At 41.6% G+C, this 16,718-nt stretch overlaps 1 protein-coding gene across 2 annotated transcripts in view; it reads left to right on the top strand.

The window, feature by feature from the left end:
- The window catches only part of NHSL1 (NHS like 1), a 106,888-nt gene that overhangs the window by 36,174 nt on the left and 53,996 nt on the right, over window positions 1-16,718 (top strand). Inside the window, exons 1-2 of one of the 2 annotated variants that reach the window (XM_049654446.1) lie at window positions 2,984-4,750; window positions 7,466-7,618. In XM_049654446.1, coding sequence (XP_049510403.1) covers window positions 4,693-4,750; window positions 7,466-7,618 — 211 coding nt within the window. In that variant the 5' untranslated portion in view covers window positions 2,984-4,692. Of the gene's footprint in view, window positions 1-2,983; window positions 4,751-7,465; window positions 7,619-16,718 lie in introns of those variants that run through there. The other variant, XM_049654443.1, reaches the window with a different exon arrangement.

Here is a 16,718-nt window from a genome sequence, read left to right as displayed (position 1 = left end):
TCACCCCATTAGACTCTGACCTTCCTAAGGTCAGGGACCAAGTTGGATTTACTTTTAACCTGGATGTCAGATGTCGAAGGCAAGGCAGTTAACAAGTTCTCGATGTAAAATTGCTGAATGGTGGAATGCAGATGCATAGTTACAGTTGAGTTTTTTAGAATATGTGTTACTTTGTGAAATATTTCTTTATCTCTTTGCTAATGTGTTGTGTACCTACTCCCGAGAAGTAGTTAGATAACTATAGAAATAATCAGGTGATTCCTAGAAGAAAAATTTTAAATGTTTGGTCAGAAATGAGATTTCATTTCAGAGAAAGACTAAGCAGTAATGTTGGGACTTTATAAGGATGCACATATTTATACAGTAGAAGTGGTAATAGAATGCCCTAGACCAGGAGAAGCCACCAGGATTTTTCAAGTGATGGAGAGCATTTTTTTTTTTTTTGGTAATATTTGGTAGTATTTTTAGAGAACAATGATTCTCAAATATTTTTACTACTTATGTGTCCTAATAAGGACTTTTATGTAAGATATATTAACTTGAATGTACTAAAGATATTTTTTTCTCAACTTAGTATGTGCTAATTAAAGAGAAATCAGGACACCCAGATTCTCATCTTAGCTCCTGCGTTGCATTAGCTTCTAGATCACAATTTTCTTGTTTCTCACTGAAGATGAAATCTACCTTCTGGTTCACTGAAAAATTGACTGTAGCCCTGATAGAAATGAGAAAGTTCTTGATAAGCGGCTAAGGGTTTGGGAGGAAAGCAGACTGACTTAAATTAGACATCCTGCATGAGATAATGTGAAATTTAGGTAGAGGTTGGCAATATGGATCTGGAGGGCAGACAAATGAAAGACTGTAGTTTGCGAGGAAGATGGCTGAGTGTTTAAAGGCAATAGCTTAATCCATGGATCAGTAGTCTTCTTCCCTAAAGGTCCAGGGAGTAAATATCTTCAACTTTGCAGGCCCTGCAGTCTTTGGTGCACACAGCCTGAGAGCAGCCATAGTCAGTAGATAAACTAATGGGTATAGTGATGTTCCAATACACCTTTATTATTGGACACTAGAATTTGAATTTCATACAATTTTTGCATCATGAAATATTGTTCTTTTCATTTTTGTTCAACAATTTAAAAAGGGGCCAGCTAGACTTGCCTGAAGGGCTATAATTTGCTGATTCCTGCCTGCCATTCTCCAGTAAAATCATTAAGGTTTCAAGGCGTAATAAGTTAAGTAGCACAGGACAAAGGTTTAAGGACAGGCTCTTGGAAGCTTGTTAAAAGTTTGTTAGAATCCAGAGAAGGAACTGTCAGATGTAGGAAAGGAGCAAGTGTTGATGAAAAGCTCAAGAACTGGGTCGTTGGTGGTATATAATTAAAGATGATTCGAAGAGGAGAGAGGAGACCATTGGTTCTAGTTAGAGGTGTACTGGTGACCACTGAGAATTTTTTGTAAACGGACAGAGAAAATTTTAGGCAGTAGAGAAGATAGTAAAGTGCATAGAAACTGGAAGTTGTGGGTTTAGAGCCATGATTCATGGAGCTGGTAGTTGAACTCTGAGACAAGCAGAAAGACTGCGAGGTCTGTGAGGTTGATTCTCTTCTATGAAAGCATGACTGGCCCTTTATTAAGCTTAGGGCTGCTGAGCTATCTCTTAAGATTTCATTCATCCGTCTAACAAATATACATGCTTACCATGTACTAGGTACTGTTCTAAGGACATATCAATAATTACTCCCTAAATCCTCATAGTGACCTTATAACATCGATACTATTATTGCCTCCATTTTACAGATGAGAAAACCAAGGTATGGAGAGGTCCCTCCTCTAGTAAGTAAGTGGCTAGTATCCTGGATGGGATGGCTCCAGTGTTGGGCTCTTCACTCCTTCCTGTGACATGCCGTCAAGTCTGGAATATTAGACCTTTTTTTTTTTTTTAAACAATTGCTGCAATTACAGGCCTAAAGTTGGAAGAAGACGTACCGTGGGTTTATATATTCTCTGTTGAATGTATAAATGGTGCAACTAAAAATTAAAAAGAATACTAGACCCTTCCATAAAAACCTGGCTCTTCAATAAACTGTGACACTGAGGCAATGCAGATTCTAAGCCACTTCCTTCTTCTCATGCTGATATACAGGGTAGAAAGTAAGAGATGCTACAACTGTCTGGGAAATCTTTATAATTAATAAACTCTTTCGAAATACGAGCTAATGTGTACTATGGTAAGTAGCATAATTTATTTGGCCAACAGCTGAAAATCTGGACTTGGGGGAGACGGCATGGAATAATGCACAGAGGACAAAGTACCCCGGATGCTGGGACAGAAGCCTGATTTCTACCCCTGGCCTTACCACTGACGAGCGTGTAACCGAATACCAAATAGCAGCATTGCCTTAACACACTTCTGGCCACTTACTAGGAGGCTTAATATAGAGTGAGAAAGGAAATTACTCCGTTTGGACTCCTACGACAGTTCATTTGCTTAGAGTGACTCTAGTCCCTTCTCTGACTAGTCCTGGTGTCCTGGTAAGGTCTCACCCCTGCCCAGCAAACATAGTCCCTCCTTACATGAGCACCAATGGGATTCACTGTAGATGTTTGTTTTATTGGCATCTCCTCCTTAAGGTTTTTACTCAAATCTCACCGTGTCAGTGAGGTCTGCCCTGACTTTTATTTGATGCTGCAACCTGGCCATTTCCCCCGCCCTAAAATTGTTTTTATCCTGTTCAACTTCTTTTTTTGCCCATTGCACTCACTGCCTTCTCACATGTCATGTGATTATAGTCTATCGTCAAATAATATAAGCTCCATGCTTAAAAGAATATAGGACCTCATGGTTGTACCCCCAAATGCGTGACGCTTAGTATTGTGCTCAATATACCTTTTTAATGAGTGTTTGGAAGCCGTGGCTGTATACGTGCATGCTGTTGTCAATGGCAAGTAGGTGGCGTGACATTTAACCTCGGAAACTTGTGGGTTGTGAAGAGGACAGCTCTTGTCCTGAGCCCATCCGATGCTACTACCTGTCTCTAATGCAGTGAGGCTGAGACGCAGAGCCAGATAACTCTTGCTTATAAATTCGTTTTCCTAAGGGGAATTTCGCTCGCTAATTTAAGGCAGCTATATAATTTAACTTCGGAGTCGTTTCTCATTTGAGTCACTTCTTGTTTGCCATCTGGCCGTGTAATTACTTGTAAGTAAGGCTATGTGTAGGATGAGAGAACACAAATTGGAAATCTGTGATAATATGTATGGTGAGATGATAATATGTGTGTTTTACTTTTTTGTTGGCTTTGTTTTTGCTGTTGTCCAAAATCTAAGATTAAGGGTGTGGGGGGTGGCAGGGAACATTTGGGGAGGAATCATTCCAAAGCTTTCCCTAGAGGGAGCCCCTTATATAAATTTTCTTCTTTGACTAAGAGCTTTTGTTATAAACTAAATGTTTTGCATTAGTGGATTATTACATTTTTCCATTCATTTATAAGTCTGGCCCTAAGCTATGAAACAAGAGGTTGTCTAACATGTCTCCAGAACCGTTCTGCCATGAATTGAAAGTCGGCAGAGGTATAAGGATCATTCTTTCCCTTGGTCCGTTTTCATAGTATTTCCCGACCTGGGTTTTCCTTTTTGTTCCAGTCCCTTTACCCCAGAAGATATTTTTCTAGTGCCGGCTTGTGTATTATTATTTCTGATTCTTCCCTTTCTATTTGTTTCCCCAGTTCTGGGAGGTTAATTGCAAATGGACAGAAGAACCAAATCCAGTAATGTGTATTATTCAAGTTAAAGAGAGAACGTAAATAATGTTTGTTTGGAATTACTATTCTGGGGCGGGGGGGGGGGAGTGTAGAGTCAGATTTAAATCATTACAGTACAATTACAATGCTGATTCTCAGTCACTGGGAAAAAAAAAAATCAAAACCAAAACCAAACAAACAAAAACCAACTTGGAAAGAAGCCAGGAGGTACTAATTTCCATGAAAATGCAACGAAGTCATCATTTACAGCTCTGAGGAGATTCTGTCGTAAAGTTTTACTGCTTGTAAAGGTTCCTTTGGTATGGGAGGCAGAGCCTGGGGGCGTGGTCGGGGAAACAATAGTTTGGCTCTTCCCCCCCACACCCCCACCAAATCAGTTCAAATGCCTGAATGAACTGGAGAGCCCAAGAATCAAAACATACTTGCTGTAAGACTCTTGTGGGCTCCAGTAAAAAAGATCTGGATGTTCCTAGTAGCCTAGTGAAAATGGGGCACACATTTGCTTCGCCTTGACTTGCGTAGAGGAAAATCTGCACTGTTTTTGTGGACTCCAGAGAGGAGAAACTTCTGATCTGTTGGAGAGAAAGTGAATAAGTGGGCACCGAGGCAGAAAGACTGATGTGGCTATCATGCAAATAAGAATTGTGATTGGCTTTCTCTTTCTTCCTGTACACTTTGTCACTGCGGCTCTCAGCCTTAAAGATTAGGTTTCACTGGGAGCTTTTCAGGTTCAAGGACTGTTAATGGGTTGAAACTGCCTGACAATAAACTCAACCTCAACATTACATCAGCCCCCCGGCAGATGTCTAAGGATTTGAGACTGGAAGAAGAAAGTTAGAATCTGGAGCGGAAGGATACAGCTCGCCACCTGCTTGATGGGTTGAGCTTCTAATGTGATTTAAATTTCTAAGCTCTATGCAGGCATCTGGAAATGGTGGTCTTCATTAATGCAAAAATCAAGTCTTTAATTAAACTTTTTAAGAAAAAAAGTAAGTAATTTCTCCCCCACCGCCCGTGGTGTGTGTGTGTGTGTGTGTGTGTGTGTGTGTGTGTGTGTGTGTGTGTTTTATGTACTACATCTTTTTGCGTGATGAAATTAAAATGTGAAACAATATAATTAGCACAAATTAAACTCTATTCTTCACCAGGTTGTTCAAATACCTCAGATTTTATAACTCTAGGGCAGAATTATGTGATTTTAGCATGTCTTACTTATTTATGGTTGGGATTTTAGGTGAATTTGCTTCTTTTGTGCTTCTCAAAAGAAGGCTTTTGAAAAAGGGGGAAAAAGCCCTGTGTTTACCTTACGTCCACCTTGATATATGGTTTTTTGGTTCTTTGGCTTACTGTGCAGGGAGGCCGTGTGTGATCTATCACGTATTTTTGATGGGGATGATCCTCTAAAACTCCCTGGAACTGTCTGTTATGTATTTTAGAGCTCGAGGACAAACTCTGTCTAGACTGTTCAGTCACTGTATAGAGTACAGCTTTTGTGGCATGATTGCATTGTGTACTTACTGGTGTTTTAAATTTCCTTAATTCAGGTGCTTCTTCATTCTTTGCAGAGTATAAATTTTACAAACACATGGTTTTAATTTTACATAGGTGTGGGAATCGTTTAATGTAGTTTTTCGACCAGTAATTTAAACTAGCTAAATGTGGATGGGTTAGAGAACTGGTAAGAGAGATACTGGAAAAAGCAACAAAAAACAGCACTCTCGGCTCATTCTCTGTAGCTCCCTTGGTGGAAGGCTATCTTTGGACGGATCGATTAAAATCTGCCCTGGCAAGAGTGAGATGCTCCAGAGAAGAGACAACTGTCCTTTCATAGGAGCCAGTTGGTAGCTGCACAATGGGGCTGATGGTATGATTGCACAGACACAAGAACCATTACTTGGATTTGATTTGTAATTGGTAAATGGGAAGTTTCGCTTTTCAATATTTTCCAACCATGAGGCACGGTAATTCAGTCTCAAATAAATGCCCATCGGCACAAAACATTGCAGTTAACCACGGCTACCCTTTGGAGGACATACGGTGAGTTGCGCGCTGCTCAAGATTCCCAGGCACATACATAAGGACTAAGTCACGGCTTTGTGGATTTTATGTATTCAGATTGATGGTTACAAGCACCATGCAAAACATTGTTCAACCAGAGGTTACATGAAATGCCAGGTGCCTAATTTACATGCTGTTCCTGTCAACCATTAAAACAGCAGAAAGCACACAGACGTTTCTGTTTTTAGCTTGATGTCTAGTTCTCAATGTTTATTTTCCCATTTAGCAATTTATGGAGAAGGTGGGGTGATTCGAGAAATGAATTATTTGGAGACGAGACTTGTAGCATTTAGCAGCTATAGAAAAGATGGGCTATGGGGGAGACCTACCCTGTGACTCAGGTGCCTCGGGGCACTAAGAAAGGCCAGGTTCCCCTTCAGCCATAGCTATAAAGTCAGGGGCCTCGTTAGAGTAACTTCACTGCTCCTGCTACAATCATGCTTTACATGTATTATTTCATATGATCTTTATAGTAGCTCTAATACGGTGCTGTTAGGTACTTTGACTTAATTTGAAATGTGTCCAAATAGAAGAGTTCAGTAGTTCACGCATGCTTGTTCAGTTTATCTTGAACACTAAGACACTTAGTCTGTGTTCTCAGGAAAAAATGAAATAGACACCGAGATCCCAAGCCCTTGGAGGAATCAAGGAAAATTATTATAGAGATTTAGGGTACTCTCATGATTACCCATCATTTCCTCCTCTGACATCCTCTTTTGTGTTAGGAAGATTCAACTGAATTGGATTATTTTGGGAAAAGTTAATTGCATTGGAATTAAATTTTTTAATATAAAAGTATTCTATGGAAAGAAAAGTATTCTACGAAAGCAGGAAATGTAGAGAAAATTTTGTCACACAAATTGATTTCTACTTCTATTAGATATGCTATTTAAATGTATTTTGACATACTGAATATGCTTAATTTTTTTTTAATTGTGTTTATTACAGTGATGTCTTAAAGTAATGCTTTAGAGGGGACAGATTTGGTCTCAAACTCTTAGTAGGAAATTTGTATTTGTCTTGGCAATCTAACATTTACTGATGCAATGGCATTGTATGATTAGATAATATATACTCGTTATGGTGGAGTTAAGTAGGAATTGGAGGTCTCTATCAATTTTCTTTTCTTTTCTTTTTAAATTTATTTTGAGAGAGAGTGAATGTGCATGTACACGCAAGCAGAGGAGGGGCTGAGACAATCCTAAGCAGGCTCCACACTGTCAGCACAGAGCCCGACGTGGGCCTCGATCTCATGAACTGTGAGATCACGACCCGAGCCGAAATCGGGTCGGACGCTTAACCCGCTGAGCCACCCTGGCGCCCCTCTATCAGTTTTCTTAATTGTTTTCTAACTTTGGAGCAGAGGAAGTGCCTAAAATGCTGGAAAGCCATCAACTGAGGAAACAATTCTGCCAAAACGTTGTGGGGGGTGATGGACAGTTTCAGCTTTCCCTTTAGGGGCAAAACACCGTGTGTGCGGGACCCCTGGAGCCTAAGGTTAACTCTTATTCAGAATTTGCTCCACTTCCCCCTTGTCGGCCCTTACCCCGTGGGTGTGTTAGGCACCAGAAACCCATCTTGACATAAAATATTTGAAGCCACAGCAGCTTATTTTTTGGTAATTTATTCTGCCTTTCCTTCTGCAGCTGTTTCCAACCTAGATGAGGAGAGTAGATGGACAGTCCACTACACGGCCCCATGGCACCAGCAGGAGAATGTGTTCCTTCCCGCCACGAGACCGCCCTGTGTGGAGGACCTGCACCGCCAGGCCAAGCTCAACCTCAAATCAGTATTGAGGGGTAAGATCGCATGCTGCCAGCTTGCGGTTCTTGGATCACCGACCGCTAGAAATGAAAGCACAAATCCGATTGCTATTTGTAAAAGAAGACCTATTTATAGAGAACATACAGTCCGCTGTTTCTTTCAAGGTATCATGAATACTTACAACCTAATACAAGCCTGTGATGTCCTGGTTTCTGTGGGAACCTGCCAGTTTACAGACACGCAGATCTGTCCTCAAAGACCCCACCCCTGCTTAGAAACACTCTCTCGCATGTTCAAGCCACGGGTACCAGTTGAATCCAAATGAACCCTGCTTACATGGGAAGCTTTGCCATCGCCTTTCTTGAACCATCGGAAGTGTTCAAAGCAAATTTGTAACAGCTAATACTTTCTAGTGGTCTGTTTCTGCTTCGTTCGAGTTGGGTGAAAAGGGGACCTACATATAGACTTTGAAAGCGCTCACAGTGGTTTGTTTTATCAGAATGTGGGCGGCACCCAGCTGGTCTCCTATTAAGCATAGGTTCTGTCAACAGACGGGCAGACAACGCAGTGGCCAGTGAGAAATACAGGAAGCGTGTACTCCTGTATCTAGTTTAAAATTTTCATTTTCACTTCACCTTACTGTGGATGTGGAGGAATCTGAATGTGTGGCAGGGAGGGCTTCTCAAAAGTGATAAAGAAGAGGGGTCCCTGGGTGGCTCAGTCGGTTAAGTGTCCAGCTCTCAGTTTCAGCTCAGATCATGTTTGTGAGTTCGAGTCCCACATCGGGCTCCGCACTGACAGTGTGGAGCCGGCTTGGGATTCTCTCCCTCTTCTCTGTCTGGCCCTCCCCTGCTCACATGCTGTCTTGCTCTCTCTCAAAAAAAAAAAAAAAAAAGTGATGAAGGGAAGAAGTTCTTTAAATGAAGGAGTGTCTTTTAAGATTCAGAGACTTTTTTCTTAAAACAGCAAACTAATGTTCTCACTCTACCACCAGTTTTCTCCTACCAGGCAATATTTGGGGCGTAGTTTTATTTAAAAAGTACTTGTTGCTGGGGTGCCTGGCTGGCTTGATCGGAGCCATGCAACACTGATCTCAGGGTCCTGAGTTTGACCACCACGTTGAATGTAAAGATTCCTAAAGTAAATAAATAAATATATAAACCCCCCCCCAAAAAAAAAAGTACTTGTTGTTTATCTGAAATTTAACTGGATGTCCTGTATCTTATCTAATTGTGAAAGACTTAAATCTGGAAGAAATCTGTTATTGATTCAAGGGAATCCCAGCATGAGGACCCCAACTCATATTTATTAAACACTTGTCTATATGCCAGCTTCAGTTCTAACCCCATTACACGTATTATCTCTTTTAATCCTCACAATAATCTTTTTACTATTTTAATGCAAATTTTACAGGTGGTGAGGTGGAGATACACAGATTAGAAACTTGCCTGAGATCTCAAAGTTAGTTTTTTGTTTGGTTTTATTTATTTTTTAATTTATTTATTTTTGAGAGCAAGAGCTGGGGCAAGGGGAGGGCAAAGAGAGAGGGAGACAGGATCTGAAGCCGTGCTTGAACTCAGGAGCCACAAGATCATGACCTGAGCCAAAGTCAGACGATTAACCCACTGAGCCACCCGGCTGCCCTCAAAGTTAGTTAATGATGAGACCAGGATGTAAACTTCAACAGTCCTAAGCTGCAGAGCCCATATTCTTAACCGCTGCATTATATTGGCTTTAACATCCGCTTGTTGGAAATCTTTTGTTCTGGCAGAAATGCAGGCTATAAAGGCGGGGTCTTGGCTCTCAAGGAATTTTTACTTCTATAGTACAGGTCAGAATGGTGAAAAATTCTCAAGAGATGTGCCAAAAATTGCTGTATAGGAATTAGAGAAAGCAGATAGTTTCTTTCGTTCTTTTTTGTTTGTTTGTTTTGAGAGAGAGAGAGAGAGACAGTGCACGTGCACACAAGTGGGGAAGGAGCAGAGAGAGAGAGAGAGAGAGAGAGAGAGAGAGAGAGAATCTCAAGCAGGCTCCACATCACCAGCGCAGAGCCTGGTGCAAGGCTCAAACTCATGAACCGCGGCATCATGACCTGAGCCAAAGTTGGATGTTTAACCGACTGAGCCACCCAGGCACCCCAGAAAGCAGATAATTTCTGCTTAGGGAAAGAAGGAATAGCTATCTATTGACTCAAAATAGACTTGGTATTCTGAACAGAACTATACAAACATTTAGATGATAGCCTTAGTTTTTTTTCCTTGAATCTTTTCTAATGCTTAGATTACCTCATGTATCTTACGGTATCTTGTATCTTCCAGTCTTGGCATTGGACTGTACAGAAATTAGGTTATTGGGTCCCCTTTTTCATTTAGCTGGCCATATATTTAGCGACTGTAAGCTTAAAGTGAAAAGAACTGCATTAGTTGGGCTCTTTCATACAGCCTTGGAATTGTACTTGACCTTGGTTGCGTTCATGATGTACCTAAATCCAACCAAAATTTCTGCTACATCCCTTCACTACCTAGTGATTTATCTTCAGTACCTTTTGAGCAAGAGCTTCTCTCCTTATAGCTCACCTTCTTCCCCCAAATAATTAATAAGAATATTAAATGGCACAGTTCCCGGGACACACCCCTGAGGCCATGCCATTGTTAACATTTCTCTCAAGAGCTATGAACAACAGAGCACTGCACTCACTGTCTGGCTTGTGGAGAAACTCTCAGGAATGTATGTGTGAGTTTGAATATCAGGCCTGGCTTTTTTTTTTTTTTTTTTTAATTTTTTTTTGATCACTCTCCGGGAAATTGTACTTTGCTACCTCTTTCATGTGTTTTCAAGTATCAGATCACAGTGTCTCTTTTCTTCCCATAGAAGATTGAACATCTGTATATAGATTTCTCTGATTTTATTTTCTTTTTGATTATTCAGTAGCCCCATATGAAATATCATCACCACTGGTTTTGCCTACACTTGAATTTTATCTTGAAAAGGCAAATGCCTTAGTAATTGCTTTAATGCCCTAAAATGCCTCATCAAAGGGATTTACTATTTAATAAAATTAACAACTTCGGAAAATTCTTGGAGCTCAACTTTTAAAGTCTGGATTTAAATACTCCCTAAGAGATTTTAGGTAAATAATAACTTTAAGAATGGTGATTGAAATGGGAGAGAGCAGCTGAGTTGTTTTCCTCTTTATTTATTTACTTTTAATCACGCGTACAGAACTTCATGAACCACACCTCCCATACATCATGCTAGCAACTCAAGATAAACATGAGTACAGAGCATTTATTGCCTCATTATGAGTGAAGATTAAACAGAAAAAAGTTCAGTCCCTGAATATATGGCACTATCAAGGTATGATGTTATACAAAAGCTATCAGTCTAAGTTAATTTGACCTCAATGTTCTTTGCTTAAAAATATAGGAAGGTAATTGGGGCACCTGGGTGGCTCAGATGGTTGAGTGTTGGACCCTTGATTTTGGCTCAGGTCACCATCTCACGGTTCGTGAGTTCGAGCCCCAAGTCGGGCTCTGTGCTGACAGCACGGATCCTGCTTGGGATTCTCTCTCTCTCTCTCTCTCTCTCTCTCTCTTTCAAAAATAAATAACCTTTAAAAGATATATAGAAAGGTAGCTAATTATTCACAATGAGTAATCTATTTTGTTCCTTCTCTTCTTACTGTGACCTTATCCATAATTTCATAAGAATATCCAATATCCATAATTTCAAGGAAGGAATACTATTCTTTAATGCTAAACAGGTTGGCACTTTTTCATAATCATTAAATGCCCATTGTATCAGTTCTTCTGTCGGTTTTTACAAGGAGCTTAGCTCTCAAGCATCATAAAATATGGAGGGAAATGATACAGTGAGTACTAATAAATTCATAACTAAGTGTTATAAACATTGGCTTATTAAACTAATGCAGAAATACAGGTAGGTACTGAAGGTTTTACTGGAAAATGTTTTCATGAAAAAGCTAAGTTTGAGTTAGCACATAAAGGCAGATGATAAACTCAATGTAGTAAGTATTTGAGCATCAATTCGGTACTATGCCAGGAGTTTTTAGATGAACTAATGAAAGTACATGGGTCCCTAACCTTAAAGAGCTGAGCTTGCTGTCTTGTGTCAAGACTGAAGTAAATAGACAGTGGTGTAATGGAGAGGTATATGAAGTACAGTGGGCAGGTAGAGAGCTCAGTCAGCTGGAAAAGAAAAGCTTTGGGAGACCCCTTCCCCCACGTCTGCCCCCCTCTCATCCTGCCATCAAAGAGGAGGTGGGCAGTTTGTAAAATGGCATCTCGAATGGCTGGAGCAGGTGTCTTCCATGTACAAGTTCACTCTGTTCTGGTCCAAACAGAGCAGAGATCTTTTGTATTTGTTGTTGGCTAGTCTCTGGAGAATTTGATAGAATTTGGTGGCCATATTTTTAGAGCAAATGATTTGCTTTTGTTGATTTGTTGCTAGAGATTTAGGTAATGATTTACTGCTAATGACCACATACATGTACCTAGATTTATAATTTTTTGTAACATTTATTTATTATTTTTGAGAGACAGAGAGAGACAGAGCATGAGTGGGGGAGGGGCAGAGAGAGAGAGAGAAAAGGAGACGCAGAATCCGAAGCAGGCTCCAGGCTCCGAGCTGTCAGCACAGAGTCTGACGCGGGGCTCGAACCCACGAACCGTGAGATCACGACCTGAGCCAAAGTCGGACGTTTAACCGACTGAGCCACCCAGGCGCCCCCATGTACCTAGATATATAAATGGTAATCTGATATTTGGCTTAACGGGACATCTGGCTGACAATGAAGAGTTAATTTCTAAAGATGGGTCCCCTTATCTGTAAAGAATTCACTTAGCTTTTCACTGAATTTCCAGAAGAATTCTACCTTTTAATCTCCCTAGTTGTTTGAACAGTTCATAAACTTTATCAGAGTTGGATGTGATGATGACTCACATCTACTTAACTCAAGTTTTATCTGGATGATCTTTAGCATCATTAAAAGGGCCACACTAAATAGGAAAAGTGGAGTTGAGGGATGGGGCCTTGATGAAAGCTTCAGATTTTATTTTTTTGTAAGTGTAGACCCCGTTCGACAATTATGAGCATATTAAGGGCTGAGATAAAGACACCTTATTTTCAAGCCTCCCTCCCCCGAAAGCCCAACGTGAGAGAGAGAGAGAGAGAGAGAGAGAGAGAGAGAGAGAGAAACATAATTTCTCACAGTATGTTTAACAGGCAGTTTAGTTACTGTGTCTGTGTCCACCCCTGCCAGAATTAGTTCACAGAGCATCTGTTGTTGTATCAAAAACGTTCTCTAGTCACAGCTATAGCCTCCCTGAAGAAATGCATTTTAGCAGGTCAGCCCGCTCTGTGGTTCTAGAATTAGAAGTGTGAGTGCAGGGATCTGACCTGCGTTAATTCAGTCAGCGGTTGGTTATATCTATTACAGGAACTGAAGATTTGCAGTGTGAAGAAATGACTGTTTGTACCAAGTGGTTAAAAACGATAGTACACACACCAACGTGTTCAACACCGGAGAACGGTGGCACCTTTCTTAAAATCACGAACAAGTTTTCAAGTTCGTTCCAGCCAGGTTCCGCTGGTCGTTCCTGACACACAGACGTTATCTAAGGGACACTGCATCTACCTTCCATTGGCGAGGAGCCTCCTAGTTCGCTTTTGGCTTAGATGAGTCTGTTCTGGGAGAGGTGGTGAGATTCTCTCTGGGTTTGATGAGGCGCCTTGGCACGTGGGTCGCTAGGGGATCCCAGATGCCCTGTGGCTTTGGCTATAGATGCTCCTCTTGGGGGTCCTGTGGCACCTTGCACAGGCCTGTTTGTAGATGGAGGCTTGTGGATGTTGACTGAGAGCTCTGTCTTCTGGAATGGTGTGTCCGTTCACCATCTTGGACACACTCAAGGTGAACATCTTGCTTTGCCCACCTGGGCTAAACCTTGAATTCTTTTTCTTTTTGGTCACTTTTTAAAAGTTGTGACATGTCACACAAGTACCTAAAACATCTACCATGTAACAAATAATTGTAAAGTAAATATCAATGTAACCATTACCCTGGTCAAAAAGTAGAATGTTGGCCTAACCTCTAGAAACCTCCTGTTGTTCTTGTTTTCCAACAGGAAAAATCCAGGTGTAATGAAAAGAGCATGGACATGTCTAGGTTCAAATCCTGCCTGTTAGGTACTCGGCATCTATGATTTGAGTTTAATTTTGAGTTTATTTCTTCAACATTTTGAACTTGTTTTCTCATCTGTAAAATAAAGACCACAGTGTCTGTGTTTGTGGGAATAAAATGAACTTACTTTTGTAAAGTACCTCAAAGTTCCCACCCCTTAAGCTGGAAGCACTATTTGTGGAGGGCAGGGTGGATTTTCATTTAAGTGCAATGGAATACAACGGAGATTTTATAAATCTCAGCCCTCTTTCCCAAATGATGTCCTGTCGTGACTTAGCTGCTGCCTTCTCTTCTATCCATTATGCTCCAGAGATATGCTGTGGGGAGGAGGGAAAGAGGAACAAAACAAGAAACATAGTCAGATGACAGGGACAGCCACAGGCACTTGACCCCGAGGTTCATTTCATTCACATAAGCAAGGTGCCTTTTTCTCCCACCCTGCATCCACCTCTGAAAGATGTCTGGACTGGTAGAGCTGGAAGGGCCCTCCCACATCCTCTGATTAATAACCCCCTCTGCATTTTGTAGGTAAGTAAAGCAAGGCCCAGAGAAGAGATGGGATTATCTTATAGCTACTTTGCAGTTGAAAGATGACTAGGTCAGGATTTGGAATCAGGTTTCTTGCTCAGCCCATGCCGACCTGTTCAGATCTCCGATCCTAAGGGCACTGAGAAGACAAACCGCTTGGATGCTTGTCCTCAACATTCAGAAAGGTCACAGGGACAGGCACCTGGGTGGCTTAGTTGGTAAGCGTCCGACTTCGGCTCAGGTCATGATCTCGTGGTTTCCTGAGTTCGAGCCCCACATCGGGCTCTGGTGCAGACAGCTCAGAGCCTGGAGCCTGCTTCGGATTCTGCGTCTCCCTCTCTCTGCCCCCCTCCACTCACGCTCTGTGTGTCTCTCTCTCTCTCTCTCTCTCTCTCTCTGTCTCAAAAGTAAACATTAAAAAATTTTAAAAAGGAAAGAAAGGTCATAGGGCCAGGGCTCGGTCAGAATCCAAAGGCCCATGACAAGTTTGGTTTCATTAGCTGATTCACTTAGGGATTGCGTGTTAGCTTGTGCCTGAAGGTGGGGCTTCTCTGTTGCTCTGGAACTCTCTTCACTCAGTCCTGATTTCAATGAAGCTCAAGTAAGTTTAAGAGAAGTACAGGGAGGAAGCTCCATCATGGGACATCGGGTGTGACAAGTGTCTGTAACTGTCCATTTCATCCTAATGGCATTTGGTGTGTATTTTTAGAACTCTAATATGTCATCAGTACCTCGATGGACTTAAAAACAAAAAAACAGGCACAGGGTGTAGAAGGGATAAGGGAAAGATAAGGGGACCAATGATTCAGCACTGAGCCTACTCTTTGGTCATTACTTGTATACTTCCTGAAGAATCCTTAGGTATTGATAGGTAGGAGAATGGGAGGAATCACTGGTTAACAGAAGGTTGTTTTTAATATTTGATAAGTAAGAAATGTTCAATTACTTACACTCGTTCATACAGAATTTTAACTTCTTTTCTAGTTTACGCACAAATAGGTCTAGATTTCGGGTGGGGAGAGTGATATGTTATTCTGAAAAAGCCACTGAACACGGGTAAGGAATATATTGTTTCATCTTTCCCAGAACAGAGCAGCATTGCCATTTTGTTCCGTTGTCATTAACCAGTCAAGAACATGAGATGAGAGGCCAGAATTCTGACGCGAGTGCGGCCAGTATCCCGTGGGGTTTTAGAAAACCATGTCTCGTTTTTGTCCTTGGCTTCCTCCTCTGGAAAACAACGGCTGATGTCTAAGTTCCCTTCAGAGCTCAAGAGTTCTGACTGGCCTCCCAGTACTTAACTGCTTAAGGATGATGCATGTGAAGTTTACTGACACAAAGACAGGAGCGCCTGGGTGGCTCAGTCGGTTAAGCATCCGACTCTAGATTTCGGCTCAGGTCATGGTCTCGTGGGTTCGTGAGTTCGAGCACTGAGTTGGGCTCTGCATCAACAGGGCAGAGCCTGTTTGAGGTTCTCTCTCTCTTCTTCTCTCTCCCCCGCCCCCTTATATCTCAAAAGATATAAGCTTAAAAAAAAAATAACAAAGATAGAACTTACTGCTGAGCATAAGATGTGACAGACCGGGTTATCAAAAATCTGTGTTTGTGTTGACATAAAAATGTTCTAAGTGCATCCCGCAGGTGAAGCACAAGGCCGAACATTGGAGCCGAGTCAAAGCTGAATGAATGATATTGCTGCTTTCACTGGAAGCTTAAAGCTAGCCAGAGAGAGAATATATTCATGAGTGACAAGGTGGATGAGGGGGGTATCATTAAGCCTCGCCCCTGCCCCTGGAGGTTGTCTTTAAAACATAAATCTGATCGTTTCTCTCCTTTGTTAAAAATTCCCTAAGAGCTCCTCTCACAGACAGGATGAAACCTCGGCTCCTTAGCATCTGAGAACCGTCTTGATCTGCCCCTGGTTTCAGTCCAGCCTCACCTGCCAGCTCACCATTTCTCCCCCATGCTTCTCTACCCCTCCGCCCAGGTTCTCACCTGTGCCTTCACCTATACGGATAAAGTCCTTGTGTCGGAATACGAACTCATCTTGTCCTTCCTTTCTCTGCTGCGTGTCCCAGTCTGGTCCTTCTCCCTTTTGTATCATAACCTCTTACACCTGGCCAACTCCTGTTCCCCTGTAAGAGTCCCCACAATATGTACCTGGACTCCCCAGGGCAGGCTTGGGCAAGCCTTCTACACTTTTCCACACATTCCCACAAAACCTTATAGTTCTCCATTAAGCTGCTTGTTCTGTGCTGTGTAATTGTATTTACTCGTTTATCTCCCTGCCTGACAGCAACACCGTTGGGAGCAGGACCTTTCCTTGTCTTTTGTGTGACCCCAGCACACAGTCTGGTGCTTTACTTAATTAGGTTGACTTTTCAAAGACAAATGGTAATGTTATTTAA

The sequence above is a fragment of the Panthera uncia genome (assembly GCF_023721935.1).
Source record: "Panthera uncia isolate 11264 chromosome B2 unlocalized genomic scaffold, Puncia_PCG_1.0 HiC_scaffold_24, whole genome shotgun sequence".
Lineage (NCBI taxonomy): Eukaryota > Metazoa > Chordata > Mammalia > Carnivora > Felidae > Panthera > Panthera uncia.
The sequence above is the reverse complement of the archived record's forward strand: the minus strand, read 5'-3'. Positions and strand labels throughout refer to the sequence as shown.